A 19,417-nucleotide genomic window follows, 5' to 3' on the forward strand; every position below is an offset into this window, starting at 1 on the left:
ACAGTTCTACAATTGCCATTCTTTTCCCACCTTATATACCTGTAGCTCTTAAATTTTAATGTAAATAAGAATTGCCTGGGAAACTAAATGGAGATTCCTAGGAATAACCCCAGAGAATCTAAGTCATTAGGTCTAGTGTAAGGCCCAAAAATATGTGTTGTGAACAAGTCTACCAAGTGGACCATTCTCTGAGAAACATTGCTGTGCATATTTATCTCATAAAATCAGTAGCTTCAAAAACCACCTAAACAATAAAGATTATGTCTACATTCTGACTTTAATCAAGTATTCTACTGTATTTCTAAAAGCCTATTATTTCTCACAATCTATGGATGATCACAGCTGGACTCATCATTTCTCCCATTGTATTGATTAGTGGGCAGCAATATTCACCTAATTTTCCTAGCCAGAAACTTGAAAGTCATATTTTAGTCCTCTGTCTCTCTTATATTTGACCACAGTCCCATTATTTCTCTTTCTAATTATCTTTCAGCCTCCCTTCACTCTCCCTAGCTCTTTCAATTCCACTGCCACTGACTTAAGGCTGTCATTACTTTTCATCTAAATTGAAGTACCCAGAGTCCTAGTCTCCAGTTTTACCATTCTTCTTCTACCCAACTAATTTCTCATACTGCCACTATTGTGTTCTTTTAAAATGGAAACCTGAGCATGTCATTCCCCTGCTGAAAACCCTTCACTGGCTTGCTACAGACTTAAAATCATCCAAAATTTTTGGTAGACTTTATGACATAATCTTTACCTGGACTGTCAGTCTTCCCATTTCTTTCCCTTTACCACTCCAAATTGTCCTTAGACATCATTTCTTCTAGGAAACCTTTCCTGAGTGTGTCTTCCGAAGTCTCAGTTGGGACCCATATAATGGGTCTATTCCTATTTTATTCCATGCATATATGTGTCATACACTTAGAATGGAATATTGTAATCTCTTTATTTGCTTCTTTTCTTTTATATTAACCTTGAAGCTCCTTGAAATGGCAGCTTTTAATTTTTATTGTTTCCGTAATACCTAATATATATTAATCACTCAGAAAACAGTTTTGTAATGAATAGATAATATGCCAAAAATGTTTTTTTATATTTTTTGAAAATCAGTGTTTTTGTTGTAAAATTACATTTTTTATTGCCATGTTTATAAACTTCAAAGTAAATTCTATAGAAAAAAATTTAGACCTGAGTAAAAAAATTAAATTTAGAAATTCTGAATAGTTTTTGAAAACAAAATATTTTTGGCCGGGCGCAGTGGCTCATGCCTGTAATCACAGCACTTTGGGAGGCCGAGGCGGGCGGATCATGAGGTCAGGAGATCGAGACTATCCTGGCTAACATGCTGAAACCCCGTCTCTACTAAAAATACAAAAAATTAGCAGGGCGTGGTGGTGGGCGCCTGTAGTCCCAGCTACTTAGGAGGCTGAGGCAGGAGAATGGCATGAACCCGGGAGGTGGAGCTTGCAGTGAGTGGAGATTGTGCTACTGCACTCCAGCCTGGGCGACAGAGCGAGACTCTGTCTCAAAACAAAAACAAAAACAAAAAACAAAATATTTTCTTTTTAGCCCATAATAATGCTTAATAGTCATAATGTAAAAAACTTGTACAGAAACACAAAATACTTTAAATTGTGTTTCATTATGTTAGGGTTCATAGCACCAGAAGGTATACTCTGTCCATTGCTTGAGATTTTTAAAATGCAAGGTCTGCATTTAAATATAATGTAGAGCTGGCAGAAAAGTAGAAGCTGTTCGTCAGTGGGGAGCCACTGCGTCATAGTTGTACTGGTTAGGGTAGGCTGCTGCTGAACAAAAATGTAGGATTAAATACAGTAAACGTTTCTTAATCATGTAATAGTCCAAAGCATTTCCATTTAGATTAGGTAGGATGTGGACTCTGGTCAGGGACTGTGACTGACTGGAACTGGAACATTGCCATCTTAAACAACATCACTTTTTTTTTTTTTTTTTTTTTGAGACAGTCTAACTCTGTCAACCCAGGCTGGAGTGCAGTGGCATGATCTTGGCTTACTGCAACCTCTGCCTCCTGGGTTCAAGCGATTCTCTTGCCTCAGCCTCCCGAGTAGCTGGGATTACAGGTGCACACCACCATGCCTGGCTAATTTTTGTATTTTTAGTAGAGATGGGGTTTCACCAGATGGGGTTTGGCCAGGCTGGTCTGGAACTCCTGACCTCAAGTGATCCGCCTGCCTCGGCCTCCCAGAGTGTTGGGATTACAGGCATGAGCCACCGTGCCTGGCCAACAACATCACTTCTGAGGTTGTCCTGGGGATTATCTAGGCCTACTAGTTACAGTAGCCAGCTAGTCAGAAAGAGAAAAGAGCCTGAAGGAACAATTGTGGAAAGTTTTATGAGCCACTCCTGGAAGTGGCATATGTCACTCCTGTACGTATTTCATTCATTGACCAGAATTCAGTCACATGGCCACACCTCACTGTCACGTGGCCATACCTAACTGCAAACAAAAAAAATGTGTCTACACTATAGCATTTTTGTGTACAGATAGCCATCTTTGCCAAAAGTCTCTACATTCAGCCAAATCATATAGTGTTCATAACTCTTAAGCTATAGTATCATATAGAATCTAACTTAACCTGTAATTTCACCATAATTAAAAGAAACATTTTTATCCCTATTTTTTACACATCGTATCGTTAAATATTATTAAATGATCAACTCTGTTTTTACTCCATTGATATTTCCCTGAATTACTTGTTTTATAATAAGATGAAACCCAACTGAATTTTCATGCTTGGCATTGATAACTTACTAAAAGCATTGTTCTGTATTTCATTCCCCTATTAGGGCATAAAATAGAGGCTAATTCAGGTTTTTAAGTGAGCATCTCTTCTCTGTTGTTTAGGTAGTATCAATGACATTTGATAAGCAAATAAGATTTACAGAGATAAGTGATGCTTGTGAGTTAGTGCACGTAACTACAGTTTACTGTAATTGCTCTTAAAGCCAGGACAGGCTGTGTTTTAGAGCTATTAAACTGAACCATTAGGAAGATTTATAGATTGTATCCTTGATAACATTCATTCATTTTTATACAGGAAAATAGTTTTGAGTATTATACTGTGTTATCAAATATAATCCCAAGGTAATGAAGTTGATGTAGATTAAGCAGACGGCATAAATATTTAGCAGTATTTATTAAGTGGAGTTGAATTTTAAGAAGGACTATGTTAGGAATACAAAGGTCATTCTCTGAGTATTTCCCCAGTAATAAAAGTAACTTATGTAATTGAATATTACCTAATGAAAAAATGAATATAATTTACAAAATATGTGACTGAGGCTAATTTGCTTGTGCTTAGAATAAAATTATATTGAAGCATTATTTTTAACTCCTTTGGAGGTTCATCATCTTCCAAGCAATTAAACATTCCTGTTCCCACATCTTCTCTTCTCATTCTGTTCTCTTCCTGGGAAATGTTACCTTCTCCCAAGACTTTTGGAAATAATACATTTCTCCCCCCTTGACTAGACCTCTCTTCTGAGCTCCATATTTCATACTGTATGTAATTGCCTATGTGAAAATCCTTCCAGTCTATCTCAAAGCTACCTTAAACTCATCGTGTTTAAAACTAAGATCATGTTCTTGGAACTGAACCTGGTTCTCTGGTGTTCCCTAACTCCATAGATGGCAGCACCAGCCAACCAACTGGGTATTCGAGGCAGAAACCTGGAACACCAACTTCGACATTTCCTCTCCCATCCTGTCATCACTTAATTGTCAGTTTCACCTCCCCAATCTTAAACTTCTCCCTTTTTCTTCATTTCCACTAGCTGCTATCATCTCTCAACTACACTACAGAAGAAAGTCAGAATAATCTTAACAAATCTAATCATGACAACCTATTCTTCCTATCTCTAGTCCCGATTTTTCATTGACTGCCTATCACTCCTAAACTGAAAATGGAAGTGTTTATTTTTTTAAAATCCTGCATGACTGAGCCCCTGCCTGTTTCTCTAGCCTTATCTCATACAGTGCTTCCCCTCTAGTCCCATGCTATAGCTACACTGACCTTTTTAATTTCACAAGGGTGTTACCCTCCCTCCTGCCACAGGCCTTTGAACATGCTGTATTCTATCTTTCTAGAATGTCTTTCCCTTCCCCTTTTATCTGGTTAACTCCCACTCATCTTTAGATGTCCACTCCATGCCATTTCCCTAGGGATGCCCTCTCTGACCTCCCTGACTCTGGTTTTCTACCTCTCTTTATGGTGTTTCTGACAGTGGTGATTTTTTGGTGGTGTTTATGTGTTTATTTTACTCATGTCTTTCTCCTTACTAGACTGTAAGTTCCATGGAGACAGGAAAGGAATTATGTCTGGTTTTTCCTATCATTGTATCCCCGCTACCTGACATAGTGGATGGGACATAAAAGGTATTCAATAAATATTTGCTAAGGAGTCAGATGTGATAGAATCAAACAAATTTTGCTGAAAAATGTGGTAGAAAAGACTAAAATGTAGCATATTTAATGTCTATCTGTCTTAGTTATATTAGTTGTTTTTACTTTTATTAAAAAGTAGCATAATGGAAATTTTTGAAAAATAATACTATCCTAAGAAAGTTGTTTTTACTTTGTATGCCTCACATTTTTTATATGTGACACATTTTAACACAGTAACCAATTTATTCTTATTAAAGGTCTTCACATAACATGCTAAACATTTTTCAACAGTTATTATAATGACCACTTTTAATGACTATATGTAAGAAAATTGTTTGGATGTGCTAAGCTAAAGCAAATCTGGGAGATGGCACTCATTCTTGCATTCATTTGTGATTACTTTATTCCAAGGATAAATTTTTAAGAGGTAATAGTACTTAATGCTGTTATTATTGAATTCCTTATGTGTTGTAATGCATTACAGAGACTTAAAACAGTTAGAATCAAAATGGGTATAATTATCCTGTATTTTGCTCAGTTAAATAAGTAACATATAATTATCCTGTACTTTGCTCAGTTAAGTAACATCTGGAATTTGAATTCAAGACTTCCTGATTCCAAGGGATAATCTTTGTACTATGTCCCATTGCTAACATTTTGAATGGCAGCAATGAGAAAATTTGAGGAACCATATGGGACATGCATTCCAGATGTAGTATACTATCAGACAGATTCTAGAAAATTATCTTACAAAGAATTGTTTCCTGATTTAGGTATGAAGAAATATTTTTGAAAATAATTTTCAAATAGTAAAATAAATTAAGAGAAGAACAAAGTAAAATAAATAAAAATGAACTTTTCTGTAGTTGTCATTTTCAAACTAAAAATGGCTCTCATGATTTTTATATGACTCTAAAAGTAATAAATATCTATGTGAATGAAAATCCAATAGGGCACAGAGAAAACGTTTATAACAATAGTATGCTTAATCTACATATGATATTTTATAATATACTTTTAAAAATTAATGCATGATATAAAGCTTTTCATATCAATAGCTATATGACTACATAATCTCATTATATAAACATACCATACTCTGTTGCTGTTTGCACCATTTTTTTCTTTTTGCTGTTGTAAACAGTGCTGTGATTAGCATCCTTCAAATATGCCCTTGTGTGCCTATCCATTAATTTACTTAGGGTGAATTTTTAGCAGTAAAATTACAAGTTCAAACAATATGCTCTTAATTAAAACTGTACATTTCTTATTTAAAGTAAAATCCAATGTATTTTCATGTTTCCTGGACATTTGTATTTCTTTTTGTGATTTGTCATTCATATCTTTTTTACTTTTTTTTCTATTGAGGCCAAAAGTTTGTATGTTGTATTTTCTTTATCATTCATTTTAAAATATTTTAAAATTTCTCTTTCTCCATTGCCTTATCTGTTATTTAGAATAATATAGTCTAATTTTCAAATATTTGAGATTTTTCTGGATGTTTTATTGTTTTCACTTCAGTTTTACTGGTTAAGATTTCAGTCTTTTGAAATTTGTTGAGGCTTGTTTAAGCATGTAGTCTGTCTTGATGACTCTATATCATGTGCATTTGACAAGGATGTAATTGTGAAGTTGTTCATCATAGTGTTCTATAAATGTTAATTAAGGTCAGTAGTGTTCTTTAAATTGTCCTTGTTTTTACTAATAAAAATTAAAGACTAGTTCCATCAGTTGATGAGAGAGGGATGTTAAAATTTCTATTTATGAATGTGGATTTGTATATAGCTCCTCCTTAATGGTGTCAATTTGCTTAATCTATTTTGAAACTCTCATATTAGGCTCATATACATTTATAATTATGTCTTTCTGACTCTTTTCTCACCATGAAATGTCCCTTATCTTTTTTTACTATTTTTTCTTTATCTGATACTAATATAGCACTTTGGCTTTTTTATGCTATTTGAATATCTTGTAAATAGCATTTGGTTCAGTTCTTTATCCATTCTGATGGACTGTTTAGTCCATTTACATTTAATGTAATATTGTTGTGGTTGGATTTAGGTCTTCCATTTCACTGTTTGTTTGTTTTCTGTTTGTCTCTTTATTTTTTGTTCTCTGTTCCTCCTTCTCTGCTGTATTTTGAATTAGTTGAATAATCTTGGCATTTGATTTTAATTATCTGTTGGGTTTTTAGCTAATTCTTCTTTGCATTTTATTCTTTAACATGCTGCTTTCTGGGCTGTTGTATATGTTCTTATCATTTTATAGTCTATTTAGCGTTAGTGTAGTAGCACTTCCCATAAAATGTAAGAATCTTGCAACTATGTATGTACATTGCCCCATCCCTTATGCTATCATTATTATAGTACATAATCATAAATATCACAATGCAGTGTCATAATTTTTGCTTTAAACAGCCATATGTATTTCAAATAAACTAGCTTTTTTCTCTGTTCTTCAGATTGGATCATTTCTGTCTCCAAGTTCACCAAATTTTCCCTCTGATCTCTTTTTTATCTCCTCTAAACTGCTGTTAAGCCAACACAGTAAAAATTTTTTTTAGAATTGTTTTTCAGTTCTAGAATTTACACTCGGTTCTTTTTTATGGCTTTCATTTATTTACTTAGTTTTCCTGGCCTTTTGTACTTTACAAACTATTTTCTTTATGTTCTTGATCATAAAGTTATTTAAATCCATGGTGATTACTAATTCCAATATATGGATTACCTCAAGGTTGGTGTCCACTGTTGCATTTTCTGACATTTTCCAGTTTTTCCACATGTCTAGTAATTTGGAATTGGATCTTAGACAATTAGAGTATATTGCTGTAGGCATTATATGTAGGCTTCAGTTTGAGATTTGGAGAGTCTACATCCAGAATCTGTGCTTCCTGTGGCTCTCTCCTTTCTAGGATATCCTCCCTCATGTCCAAAGTGCTCTGGTCACCCTGAATCTAATCTCAGGTTCTTAAGCTAGTAAAATTTCAAGTTTCTGTCGTTGTGCCAAATGTTGTCTGCCCACAGAGAAAAACTTGTACAAATAGAAACTCAAACAGTGCTTTTTCATTTTGTCAGACATTAACTCCCCTCCAATTTCTGCCTGCTTTTGGTTGCTCTCTAGTGTCCTCAGATAGTTGTGGTTTATATTTTGTCCAATATTTGTAGCTGTTATCTGTAGGAGAGTTGGTCTGATAGTAGCTACTTTACCTTTATCAGAAGTAGAACTCTGTTATATTCAGTTTCCCTTATGGTTTTCTTAAGATTACCAGGAGGGCTATCCTATCATTTGTAAATAATGATAATTGTTCCTGCAGCTTTCCCATATCTTTTATCTGGTTTAATTACATTGGCTAGCACTCCTATGTAACATTATAAGTGATGCTTATTATTTTCTTGGCTTAAGTGGAAATTCATTCAGTCACCAATTCGTCCTTTACTGTGTACTAAGCAGTAAACTTTGAGAATTCCAAATGGAGAAGTTGTCTAGAGCTCAGAATCATTTAAGCAGGAAATAGATTGTTGCGATGCATCAGTGAATAGATAATTGAAATTCTGAGAATGGCTTTTGTGTTTTAAATTAAGAATTAGGCTATTGGTTTGAAAGAGATTCTGTTTATCGTGTTAAAACAGTATCTTTTTCTTACTATTTAAGAGCTCTCTTTTTAAAAATTCAGGAGTAATTTTTTAGATTGTCTTACTTTTTCCAGATCTTTTTTAAAAATGATAATACTGATTTTCTTCTTTGATACATTGGTATTATAAATTTCTTTCCTAATGTTCAACTGTTCTTATATTCCAGGAATAAGGCATACTTGGGCTTGGGGTATATGTTATGCATATTTCATTTCCTATTAATGACATTTTATGTATATTTTGACATTATAATACAGTAAATACTGTCTTAACCCACATCAACTTAACTTTCAGGATTCTCTTTGTCAAACAGACTGAATGCTTCTGTCTAGGGGGCTCCTTTTCAGAATTGCCATGCACCTGGCTTGAATTGCATGCCAATTAACAAACCTGATTATCTCAGTTGTACACCTTGTTGTAATTACATAATATAATGGAATGGTACTGATAAAATATGAGTAAATAGTTATTTATTGAAATCTTAGTTGGAGGCTTTGGAAAGCCTTGATAAAGGCAAGTTCATTTTAAAATTTTTCTGACTAAATTATGCGTGAGTGAAATAACTGAAAAAAAGGGAGGAGATCATAAAAATCTAGGCCTTTACATTCATATTGCTATCTGAATGTGTTTTAAATCTTAATCTAAGAAAATAACAATGAGAAATGGATAATGTTTTGTGGGTGTAGTTTAGGCAAGAAATAGGAAATAGAAGGAGAACAGTAAGTCAAAGAAAAGGGCTTGGCCCTACATAAAAAAGATTATTAAGGCTAGGTGTAGTGGCTCAGGTCTGTAATTTTAGCACTTGGGGAGCCAAGGCGGGAAGATCACCTGAGCTCAGGAGTTCCAGACATACTTGGGCAACATAGTGAGACCTTGTCTCTACAAAAAAATTAAAAAAAAAAAAAAATCTGGGCATGGGGGCATATGCCTGTAAGTCCCAGCAACTCAGGAGGCTGAGGTAGGAGGATCACTTGAACCCAGGAAGCCAAGGCTGCAGTGAGCCATTGATCACCCCACTGCACTCTAGGCTGGGTGACAGAGCTAGACTTTGCCTCAAAAAAAATAAAAATTAAAAAAAATTAGGAAATTAATATATATGTTTTATTAAATGTTTGAGTTATGTGTATATAATTGTTTTTAATAATTCTGCATTTTATATATTCTGCATTTTACATGTCCAGTTATTTGTGCTGATAATGTCAAGATTTGCTTTATAAATAAGGTTAGGTTTTGGCATTTCAGGTTTTTATAATAGCTTTTTAAAAATATCTATGTGACTTGGCCGGGTGTGGTGGCTCACGCCTGTAATCCCAGCACTTTGGGAGGCCAAGGCGGGCAGATGACCTGAGGTCAGGAGTTCAAGACCAGCCTGGCCAACATGGTGAAACCCCATCTCTACTAAAAATACAAAAATTAGCTGGGCGTGGTGGTGGGTGCCTGTAATCCCAGCTACTTGGGAGGCTGAGGCAGGAGAATTGCTTGAACCTGGGAGGCAGAGGTTGCAGTGAGCTGAGATCGCACCACTGCACTCCAGCCTGGGCGACAGAGTGAGACTCCATCTCAAAAAAAAAAAAAAAAAAAAAAAAAAAAAATATATATATATATATATATATATATATGAATCTTCCTTTTTTCTTTATGCTTATGCAAGGACACAAGAATTAATTTCTACTTGAATTTTCTTTTTTTTTTTTTTGAGACTGAGTCTTGCTCTGTCACCTAGGCTAGAGTGTAGTGGCACTATCTCTGCTCACTGCAAGCTCCATCTCCTGGGTTCATGCCATTCTCCTGCCTCAGCCTCCCGAGTAACTGGGACAACAGGCACCTGCCACCACGCCTGGCTAATTTTTTTGTATTTTTAGTAGCGATGGGGTTTCACTGTGTTAGCCAGGACGGTCTTGATCTCCTGACCTGGTGATCCGCCCACCTTGGCCTCCCAAAGTGCTGGGATTACAGGCGTGAGCCACCGCACCTGGCCAAAAATTTTTCAAAGTTTGCTTATGAAACCATGTGAACCCTATACTTTTTAAATAAATAATTACTGTATTCTTCAGTTTCTCCCAATGTTATTAGTCTGCTTAGAATTACTACCTTTTCATGAGTTCTTCAGCTGTAATCATTTACAATTTCCTGGAATATTATCTACTTCAGTTAGATTTAAATAATACGAGCATGTGGTTTTATATTCATTTGTTCGTTCAACAGATTTCTATTGAATATACACTTTGAACTAGGCACTAGGCTGAGTAATGGAGATAAAATCGATTGCAATATAGGTACAAGCTCTGCCCTTAAATAAGTTTACAGTTTGAAAGACATTGCATCTTGTCACAGTTCTTTTAATTTTCTCTCTACATATAGCTGTATCTTATTTTCAATTTCAGTGTGTATACGCTGAGTTTTCCCGATTGCCTTGGTTTTTATTTTTAGTTCTTAGATTTTTGTCTTTTTTTCCTGCAGTTTATAGATTGTCTATCATTTTTTCTATCAATAGTTTCTAACATTTAATTTCTACTTTGCCTTTATCACCTTCTTCCTTTTCTTGAGTTTGGTTGGTTGTAGGGTTTTTTTTTTAATGATGGCTCAATTACATGTATTATCTTAATCAGAAAATTCTAGTTTTTTTGGTAAGTGTTTTCTTTACTTTTCCTTTGAAGTGTTTTTTCTCCCTTGGCCTTAAAGAACATTAATTTGTGTCTCAAATGGGACCATTCTCTTTATTTGGCCACTGAATTTTTTTTTAAATGATGGCTTTGTTTGTCCCAAGAAATCTTTTGTGCTAATCCTGATTCTCTGTAATCCAGCTGTCTTTCTGCAGCTGTTTCTCTGAACTCTGAGCCCAACCTTGGGTCTAAGTAAGACTACCTGTTCAGCTCTTCCTCAGTTTCCTGAGGGTCACAGAGATCAGGTGTGCTCATTCAGTTCCAGTGAAAGGAATTAGCCTTACCAGAAAAGAGAACACGCTGTAAGCCACTGTAATTCAGTCAGCATGGCACTTGTTCAAATCTAGACAAATAGACCATTGAAACAGAATAATAAATCCAATTTACAGTATTTGGGAATATAATTTATGTAAAGATGACATTATAGATCAGTGGGGAAGGGATATATAATTCATTAAATGGCCCTAATATGACTGGCCATTGGAATACCAAGAAAAAAAAAGGATGAGGGATATAAAGTCAATTCATCAATTTGTCTAGGAGACTTACATGTAAATCTAAGGACAGAGAAAAACCTCTGAGTTTCTAAGACAAGAAAGCTAAAGAAGAGATAGACATATTAAAGTATACTGGATTTTTAAATGTTTGTTGTAAGTATACCATAAACAAAGTCAGGAAACATAATTTTGATTTGGAAACAATATTAGCTAATGTTTATTGTATACAAAAGCCTTCTTTAAATTGACAAGAAATTGGTAAATACCCCAGTGCCAAAATGGTGAAAAGATATGGATAGGTAATTCATAGAAGAGCACGTCCAAATGGCCAACAAACACATCAAAAAATGTTTGAATACATCCATTGTGAAGAAAATGCAAATTAAAATAACACTGAACTATAAGTTTATAAATGTTTAAAAGAACTGTAACACCCATTGCTGTAGAAGAAACTGGTAAGGTTCCTCATTGCTGACAGAAGTAAAAACTGTTATAACCTGCCAGGCTTGGTGGCTCATGCCTGTAATCCCAGCACTTTGTGAGGCCGAGGTGGGCAGATCACTTGAGGTCGGGAGTTTGAGACCAGCCTGGGCAACATGGTGAAACCCTGTCTCTACTAAAAAATATGTATAAAACTTAGCCTGGAGTGGTGGCACATGCCTGTAGTCCCAGCTATTTGGGAGGCTGAGGCACGAGAATCTCTTGAACCCAGGAGGCAGAGGCTGCAGTGAGCCAAGATCATGCCATTGCACTCCAGCCTGGGTGACAAAGCGAGACCCTGTCTCAAAAAAAAAAAAAAAAAAAAAAAATTTGTCATAACCTTTTTGGAAAGCCATCTAGCATTTTCTTTTAAAAACACGATGGGCCTTAGACTCATTAGTCTCATTCCAGGGAATTTATACCAAGGAAATACCAATATAAACATGAATATATACTTATAACTGCACTGATGCAGATTGCAACCTCATTGTTGTGGCAAAAAAAAAAAACTGTAAACAAAGTAGGGGGATATTTGAATAAATCATGATACACAAATTGTTTCACACAGTGGATTAATATGTAGTCATTAAGAAGAAGGAAATAATGTTAAACTAGTTTACTTGGAGAGATTTTCCAGTTGATTAAGTGGGAAAAGGAGATAAAGTTTATATGATATTCTACCTATGTAAAATAATCACCAGAAAAACTCTGTATATACACAGATAGTCCCTGACTTAGGATGGTTTGACTTACAATTTTTTGACTTATAATGGTGCTAACTCAATATGCATTCAGTAGAAACCATACTACTCTTGAGATGCTGGGTGACAGTAGTAAGCCATAGCTCCTAGTTAACCACACATTTTCAACTTATCATATTTTCAGTTTACAGTGGATTTATCAGGACTTAACCCCATCGTAAGTCAAGGAGCATCTATATTTACATACGTACTTGTTTATTTTCCCTACCTGGAAATATACTCCTTCTATTTTCATTGCATGTCAAAGTCATATTTATCCTGTTAAACTGCCAAATACATCGGCTTAATATAGTTGAAAAAAAAAAAACCTCGTGTAGAAAATTTCCAGTTATTTGTATTTAAGCTATAAAATTTTATAGAATGTGCCTACAGTGAATAATTTACCCTTTAGTCTTCTCAGAAATAGTGTGTGATCATGGGATGAACACAGGCTTTGGAATCACAGAAATTGGTTTCAAATCTCTGTGTGAGCTTGGACAAGTTATATAACTTCCTTCAGTCTTGATTTCTTCGCCTAAATAATAATTGAAAAGTTTGCTGGGAGGAATAAATGAAATTATGTAAAACACCTAGCAAAGTAATTGAATGTATTAGTTTGTTGTTTTTAAAGGGTTAGGTTTTTATGGCTCTAGACATTATAGTATGTTTTACTTGGCAATTTTTAAAATGTTCACAGTAGGAAGATAATTTTTTTTAGTTAAGCCAGGTTCAAGATCACTTAATATAGAATTTATACCTAATTCACTAAAACTTTATTTATAACTCTAATTGCTTCGGAAGTTTCTTCTGCTTTCAAGCTGTTTATTAAATGATTTTTAGGACCTGTAATTTGCATTTTGACATATCTATAGTGAACTATGTAATCATTTTACAACTCGATGCCAGTGAGGACAGTTAAAAAATTATATATACTTTTGGAAAGAGTAAAGAAGCTAAATTAAACCTATGCCCGCGAAAAGGTAGTGAATTCCAAGAGTGATTTGTGAGTGACCTGTTTTGATTGTTAGTAGAAAGTACTGGAAATTTTGACCATACTGCTAGATCTTGACATGGTTGTAAGCCATGATCAATTATGAAAGCTTAAATTTTGTGTAAAAACGCTAATAACAAGAACATACCTAGACATTCATTTGCAGTTACTACTTTTATATAAATACTTTTTTCTTTAGATGACCAAAATTTGTAATTCTCATATTTTTGTTATTATATAGCTTTTATAACATTACCATATTTTCTTTTTTGAGAGCTATCCATTCCATTTTTCTTTAAGACTGGGACAGGGAGAAATTACTTGAAGCTTGGATGTCCAACCCGGAGAACTGCTGCCAACGATCAGGTGTTCAAATGCCAACCCCACCACCAAGTGGGTATAATGCCTGGGACACGCTCCCATCTCCAAGAACTCCAAGGACTACGCGCTCTTCTGTCACCTCCCCAGATGAAATCAGCTTATCTCCTGGGGATTTAGACACCAGTTTGGTATGGTTTGGTATTCACTGTACTTCTCATAGCTTTGTTTATAGTCTTTTAACATTCAAATGATTTAATATTGTTCCATGGAGTGTCTGGTTGTGTTCTTGTAATTGAATCCTATCCCTTTCTTGAAAGGTTCGGTTATTTCCATGCTTCAGTAAATATTTATTATTACAGAATGTTTTTGTGATCTCTGAATTATAGATTGAAAAAAAAAGGTTTTCTTTCCTCATTTCCAAGCAGAGAACTTAAAACAGTTTAGGGAAACCATCTATTTTATTTTCCCTTAAAACTTCAGTTGCTTAATGATTTAAATACAGGCCAGGCACAGTAAGTAGCTCATGCCTATAATCCTAGCACTTTGGGAGGCCAAGGTGGGTGGATTGCCTGAGCTCAGGAGTTCAAGACTAGCCTGGGCGACATAGCCAGACCCCATCTCAAAATACATACACACATATATACATCATATTGAAACATAAAAAGATAAGTTTGTGATGGGCACTGTAAACCGAAAATACAAAAACATTTTTTATAATTTCTTGAAAGGTAATTTTTAAGCATTTACAATATATTGATAGTTATGTATTTGTTTCAGTAAAGCTTCTGGAGTTTGTTATCTAGATGCATTTCCAAAATAAGTGTTCTATTATTTTATGAAACAGTACTGCCATTGTCAGCATTTTTAACTGGCATATCATTGGTGTGCTATTATAGGAGATTTTAATATTTCTTGAATGACTCAGCCACTCAAAATATGTGATAAATATGAAAGTGCTTCTCATTTTATCTGTGCCTTTTTGGAAAACAGAATCCTGTAATTTGCATATGTAACGTGATAAATTTTGCTTCTAGAGAGCTATTGTTTAGAAGATACTAGGTAGGCGCAAAAGTGATTGCAGCTTTTGCTATTAAAATGGCATAGTTTTAATACATAGGTGGGTTTTTTGTTGTTGTTTTGTGTTTTTGGTTTTTTTGAGACGGAGTTTCACTCTTGTTGCCGAGGCTGGAGTGTAATGGCATGACCTCGGCTCCCTGCAACCTCCGCCTCCCAGATTCAGGTGATTCTCCTGCCTCAGCCTCCTGAGTAGCTGGGATTACAGACATGCGCCACCACACCCAGCTAATTTTTGTATTTTTAGTAGAGACAGGGTTTCACCATGTTGGTCAGGCTGGTCTTGAACTCCTGACCTCAAGTGATCTGCCCACCTCGGCCTCGCAAAGTGCTGGGATTACAGGTGTGAGCCACCGCGCCCGGCCTAATACTTAGTTTTATAGCAGGGTTCTCTCCCTGGAAAGTGTGGATATCTTGAGTTGCTGCATTAAAAATACAAAGTTACTCTGTTTTCATAGATTTTGAAGGGTAGGTGTAATGTGAAGGGCATGATACTTAAGTGGTTTTTTGCAACATGTAATTTGATGTTGGCCCAAATGATTTGTTTCTTGTACTTCGTTTTCCAAACGCACAGTTGCTGATTAATACATAAATTTGGAATTTAAGGGTTTGATTTTTGCATTAAAACATTTAAATCCCACTTTTATTTATAGTGAGGTAGTCATGGTATTTGTTACTGAAAGGCACACTAACTGTCCTTAAAACTTTGAAAGAGGTAACTTTCAAAAACTTTTAATTACTGTACTAGTATTTTTGCCTTTTAAAAAAGTAAACAAAATGTATTGTTCTCTTTCAGAAGTACATTTCTGTTTAAATCATTGTTCTTCTTCATCTCCAGTGTGACATTTGTATGTGCAGTATCTCTGTATTTGAAGACCCTGTGGATATGCCCTGTGGACATGACTTTTGTAGAGGATGTTGGGAGTCGTGAGTATATGAGCACCTTAGCATTTCTTACTGCATGATAGCACTCTGATTTGTTAATAAAATTGTTTGCTTTCAGTATTTAATGATGCAAATTGTTTATATTGACTTCTGAGTTACACAGAAATGAATTTAGACTTTACTAGTAAGGAAAAATATTTTTGTTTTTATTTTTACGTCTTCCCCAGCTATTTTAATTAATGCTATTTAGCTTAATGTAAGGTACCTTTAGAAACAAAGCAGGTATACAAATAATTTTTCTTAGTATTTTAGTTTATATTACATCTAATGTAAATTTCAGGCAAGAATCAGTTTGTCTTATATCCCAGGAATCTTAAGCATTTGGTTTTGTGCTGTCTCAATTTTTTGTGACAACCAAATTGCCTTGAAAATCTTTAAGAATATGGATGTTTAAAATTTCTTTTTAGTGAATGCAAAGTTAAATGTTTCAGCGAGACATAGTTGGGTATATTTTACCAATGGAAAATTTGTTTTGCTTCTTGTGTTTATCTCTGTTTACCCTTCCCGTTACCTTTCAAGATTTATACTTTTTCACCATCCATTAACTTTGCTCTCATGTTGCACTTTTCGAGAGAAGTTTCTAAACAAAGATTGCTATAATGAGCACTGTAATGTCATGTTATCTCTGGAGACACACAAAGCTATTGTTTGATGACCTAAGTGAGATACGTCATTGGTATTTAAGAAAATCTTAGAAATCAGAAGTTTTTAACCTTTTTTTTTTTTTTTAAATAGAGTATCAGTTAGCAAGTGTAGGGAGCTAGAGATACTATGTGGGTAAGAGAGCGAGAACCTGAGCAGATTTTCTGAGTTTTTCTTTTTAAACAGCTTTGTTGAGGTACAGTTGACATACATAAAGCCACACATTTAAAATAAATAATTTGATAAGCTTTGATATCTATATACAAGCTTGAAACCATCACCACAACCCTTAGAATCTGTCATTCCCAGGTTTCCTCATTTCCCATTGAATCCCTGCTACTCTTCTCTTTCTGCCTTCCTTTTATCACCCCCAATTTGTAGACAACTGCTGAGCTGTCATTCTGATTTTTTTTTTCTTTTTTGAGACAGGGTCTCACTCTGTCACCCAGGCTGAAGTGCAGTGGTGTGATCTCGGCTCACTGCAACGTCTTCCTTCCCGGGTTCAAGCGATTCTCATTGCCTCCGCCTTCCCAGTAAGCTGGGACTATAGGCACACACCACCATGCTCTGCTAATTTTTGTGTTTTTAGTAGAGATGGGGTTTTGCCATGTTGGTCAATCTGGTCTCGAACTCCTGACCTCAAGTGATCCACCCACCTCAGTCCCCCAACGTGTCTGGTTTGATTTTGAGTACATTTCTTTATCTGTTTTCCAAATTGGAGTAAGAGGCAAGATTTCATTTGGAGGGGGAAAAAAAATACTGCTTTTTAAGTCAGAATATCTGGTTGTTCCTTTTAAGACATAGACTAGATTCTACTCAGAGTCTACTTAGATAGGATCAGATCAGTATAGCTGTTACAGGTAAACTAATTGACAAAGGTCAGAGCTCACAATCCAAAGCTATCCTTAACACAGTTGTGGAGGCAGAAAATACTTCCCAGGTACAACTTTATCTTAGTTGTTAACTGTACTTAATTAGGAAGTACTACCTGAGCTCTACCAAGTTAGCTGTTGGTCTTGGTGTGTATATGAAAATTGAGTCCCCCGGGGGATTTTCTTGAATTTTTTTGAGCTTCATTGACCTTCCTCACCTGACTTGTATCACAGGAACTATCTCCCAAACTCATCACAAACTAGCCATAAGAAATGTATGGTAAGATTTAAATTTGAAAGATCTAATTATTGGTTTCCTTAGTACCTTCTAGCCTACCTAGGATTCTCCTTTCCACCCCTTCCAATTTTGTCAAATCAAGCACCAATAAAAGAAGTTCCATGTTGGGTGATTCAAGTGTTGATGAAATCATTTTTTAATTATCACAGTGTTTTTATAGGCACATAGAAAAAGAAACTTCTAAAACCAAGGAAGCATTTTTAAAGGTCCTCAGATAGTTTGAAAGCCCCTCAATCTATCTTATTCTTCCCAAACTTTTTATTAGTACAGGTAGATGCTTTAGTGCAAGCTTATCCAACTGTGGCCCACAGGCTGCATGTGGCCCAGGACAGCTTTGAATGTGGCCCAACACAAATTCATAAACTTTCTTAGAACATTATGAGTTTTTTTTTGTTTTTTTGTTTTTTTGTTTTTTTTGCTATTTTTGTTTTAAGCTCATCAGCTGTCATTATTGTTAGTGTATTTTTTGTGTAGCCCAAGACAGTTCTTCTTCCAGTGTGGCCCAGAAAAGCCAAAACATTGGACACCCCCTGCTTTAAAGTATCGATGCCAAGGGCTGAAATAAAAGGGAATAGCCAGGCATAGTGGCACATGTCTGTAGTCCTAGCTACTTGGGCAGCTGAGGCAGAAGGATCACTTGAGCCCAGGGGTTCAGGAGTTCAAGACTACAGTGAGCTATGATCACACCACTGCACTCCAGCCTGGGCAACAGAAGAAGACCCTGTCAATTGATTGATCGATCAACCGACAGATTAGATAGAAATTATTATTTTCTAGCCAGACCAGAATTTCTTTGCTAATATTGAGGATAAGAGCTCAAGTTCTGGATACAATAGGTCACTGGGCTGTGAATTCCAACTCTGCTATTTATTAGTTGTTGATTTAGGTAATTGGTAGCCTGCCTGTTCCTCAGTTTCCTAATCTATAAAGTGGTGATAATAGTATGTGCTTCCTAGGATTATCATCAGTTTTTTAAATTTCTTAACGTATGTAAAGTGCTTAAAACAGGATCTTGCATATAGTAATCGTTCAATAAATATTACTTATTATCATATTCCTAAGCATTGTAATAAGCAGAGAGAGCCTACCTATGATATCATCTGTGAATTTTACCTGCAAGATAAAAATATAGGTAAGGTTTGCCCCAGATTTCTCTCTTTTAGTGACACTTATCAACTCCATGTTCTGCTCATAAATTTTTATTAAATTGTGTCTTGATGAGAAATAATAATATGGCCAACAGAACTGATCCTGTCTTCAATGAGGTCTTCTCAGTTCTGTAATTTAATTCCCCAGAGATGATTAAATCTTCTCTGATATATTTAAAATATGTAAAATTCAAAACATCATCATGTAGTAACTATGTCTAAGCAAACTGTGAACTTTGACAAGGGACTATACAACTTCCCAGGGAATCTCTTCATAGCTAAAAAGAGGAGAATCTTGTTATGTGAAAAAGGAACTCTACAGTTAACAGTTCTCTACTTTTAGTCTTTAAGACTTTTTTTTTTTTTTTTTTTTTGAGTTGGAGTCTCGCTCCGTCACCCAGGCAGGAGTGCAGTGGCACCATCTCAGCTCACTGTGACCTCTGCCTCCCGGGTTCAAGTGATTCTCCTGCCTCAACCTCCTGAGTAGCTGGGATTACAGACACCCGGCACCATGCCAAGCTAATTTTTGTATTTTTAGTAGAGATGAGGTTTCACCACGTTGGTCAGGCTGGTCTTGAACCCCTGACCTTGTGATCCGCCTACCTCGGCCTCCCAAAGCGCTAGGATTATAGGCGTGAGCCACCGCGCCAGGCCACAATATACCTTATATACGTTGTATATCACT

The 19,417-nt window shown here is 35.5% G+C and overlaps 1 protein-coding gene across 2 annotated transcripts in view; it reads left to right on the forward strand.

Moving 5' to 3' along the window:
- The window catches only part of ANKIB1 (ankyrin repeat and IBR domain containing 1), a 155,424-nt gene that overhangs the window by 82,937 nt on the left and 53,070 nt on the right, over positions 1 to 19,417 (forward strand). For both annotated transcript variants that reach the window (XM_003809739.5, XM_008962038.5), the window contains exons 6-7: positions 13,733 to 13,941; positions 15,666 to 15,754. In XM_003809739.5, the coding sequence (XP_003809787.1) occupies positions 13,733 to 13,941; positions 15,666 to 15,754 (298 nt within the window). The remainder of the gene's footprint in view (positions 1 to 13,732; positions 13,942 to 15,665; positions 15,755 to 19,417) is intronic.

This window comes from Pan paniscus, chromosome 6 (genome assembly GCF_029289425.2).
Source record: "Pan paniscus chromosome 6, NHGRI_mPanPan1-v2.0_pri, whole genome shotgun sequence".
In the NCBI taxonomy this organism is placed as follows: domain Eukaryota; kingdom Metazoa; phylum Chordata; class Mammalia; order Primates; family Hominidae; genus Pan; species Pan paniscus.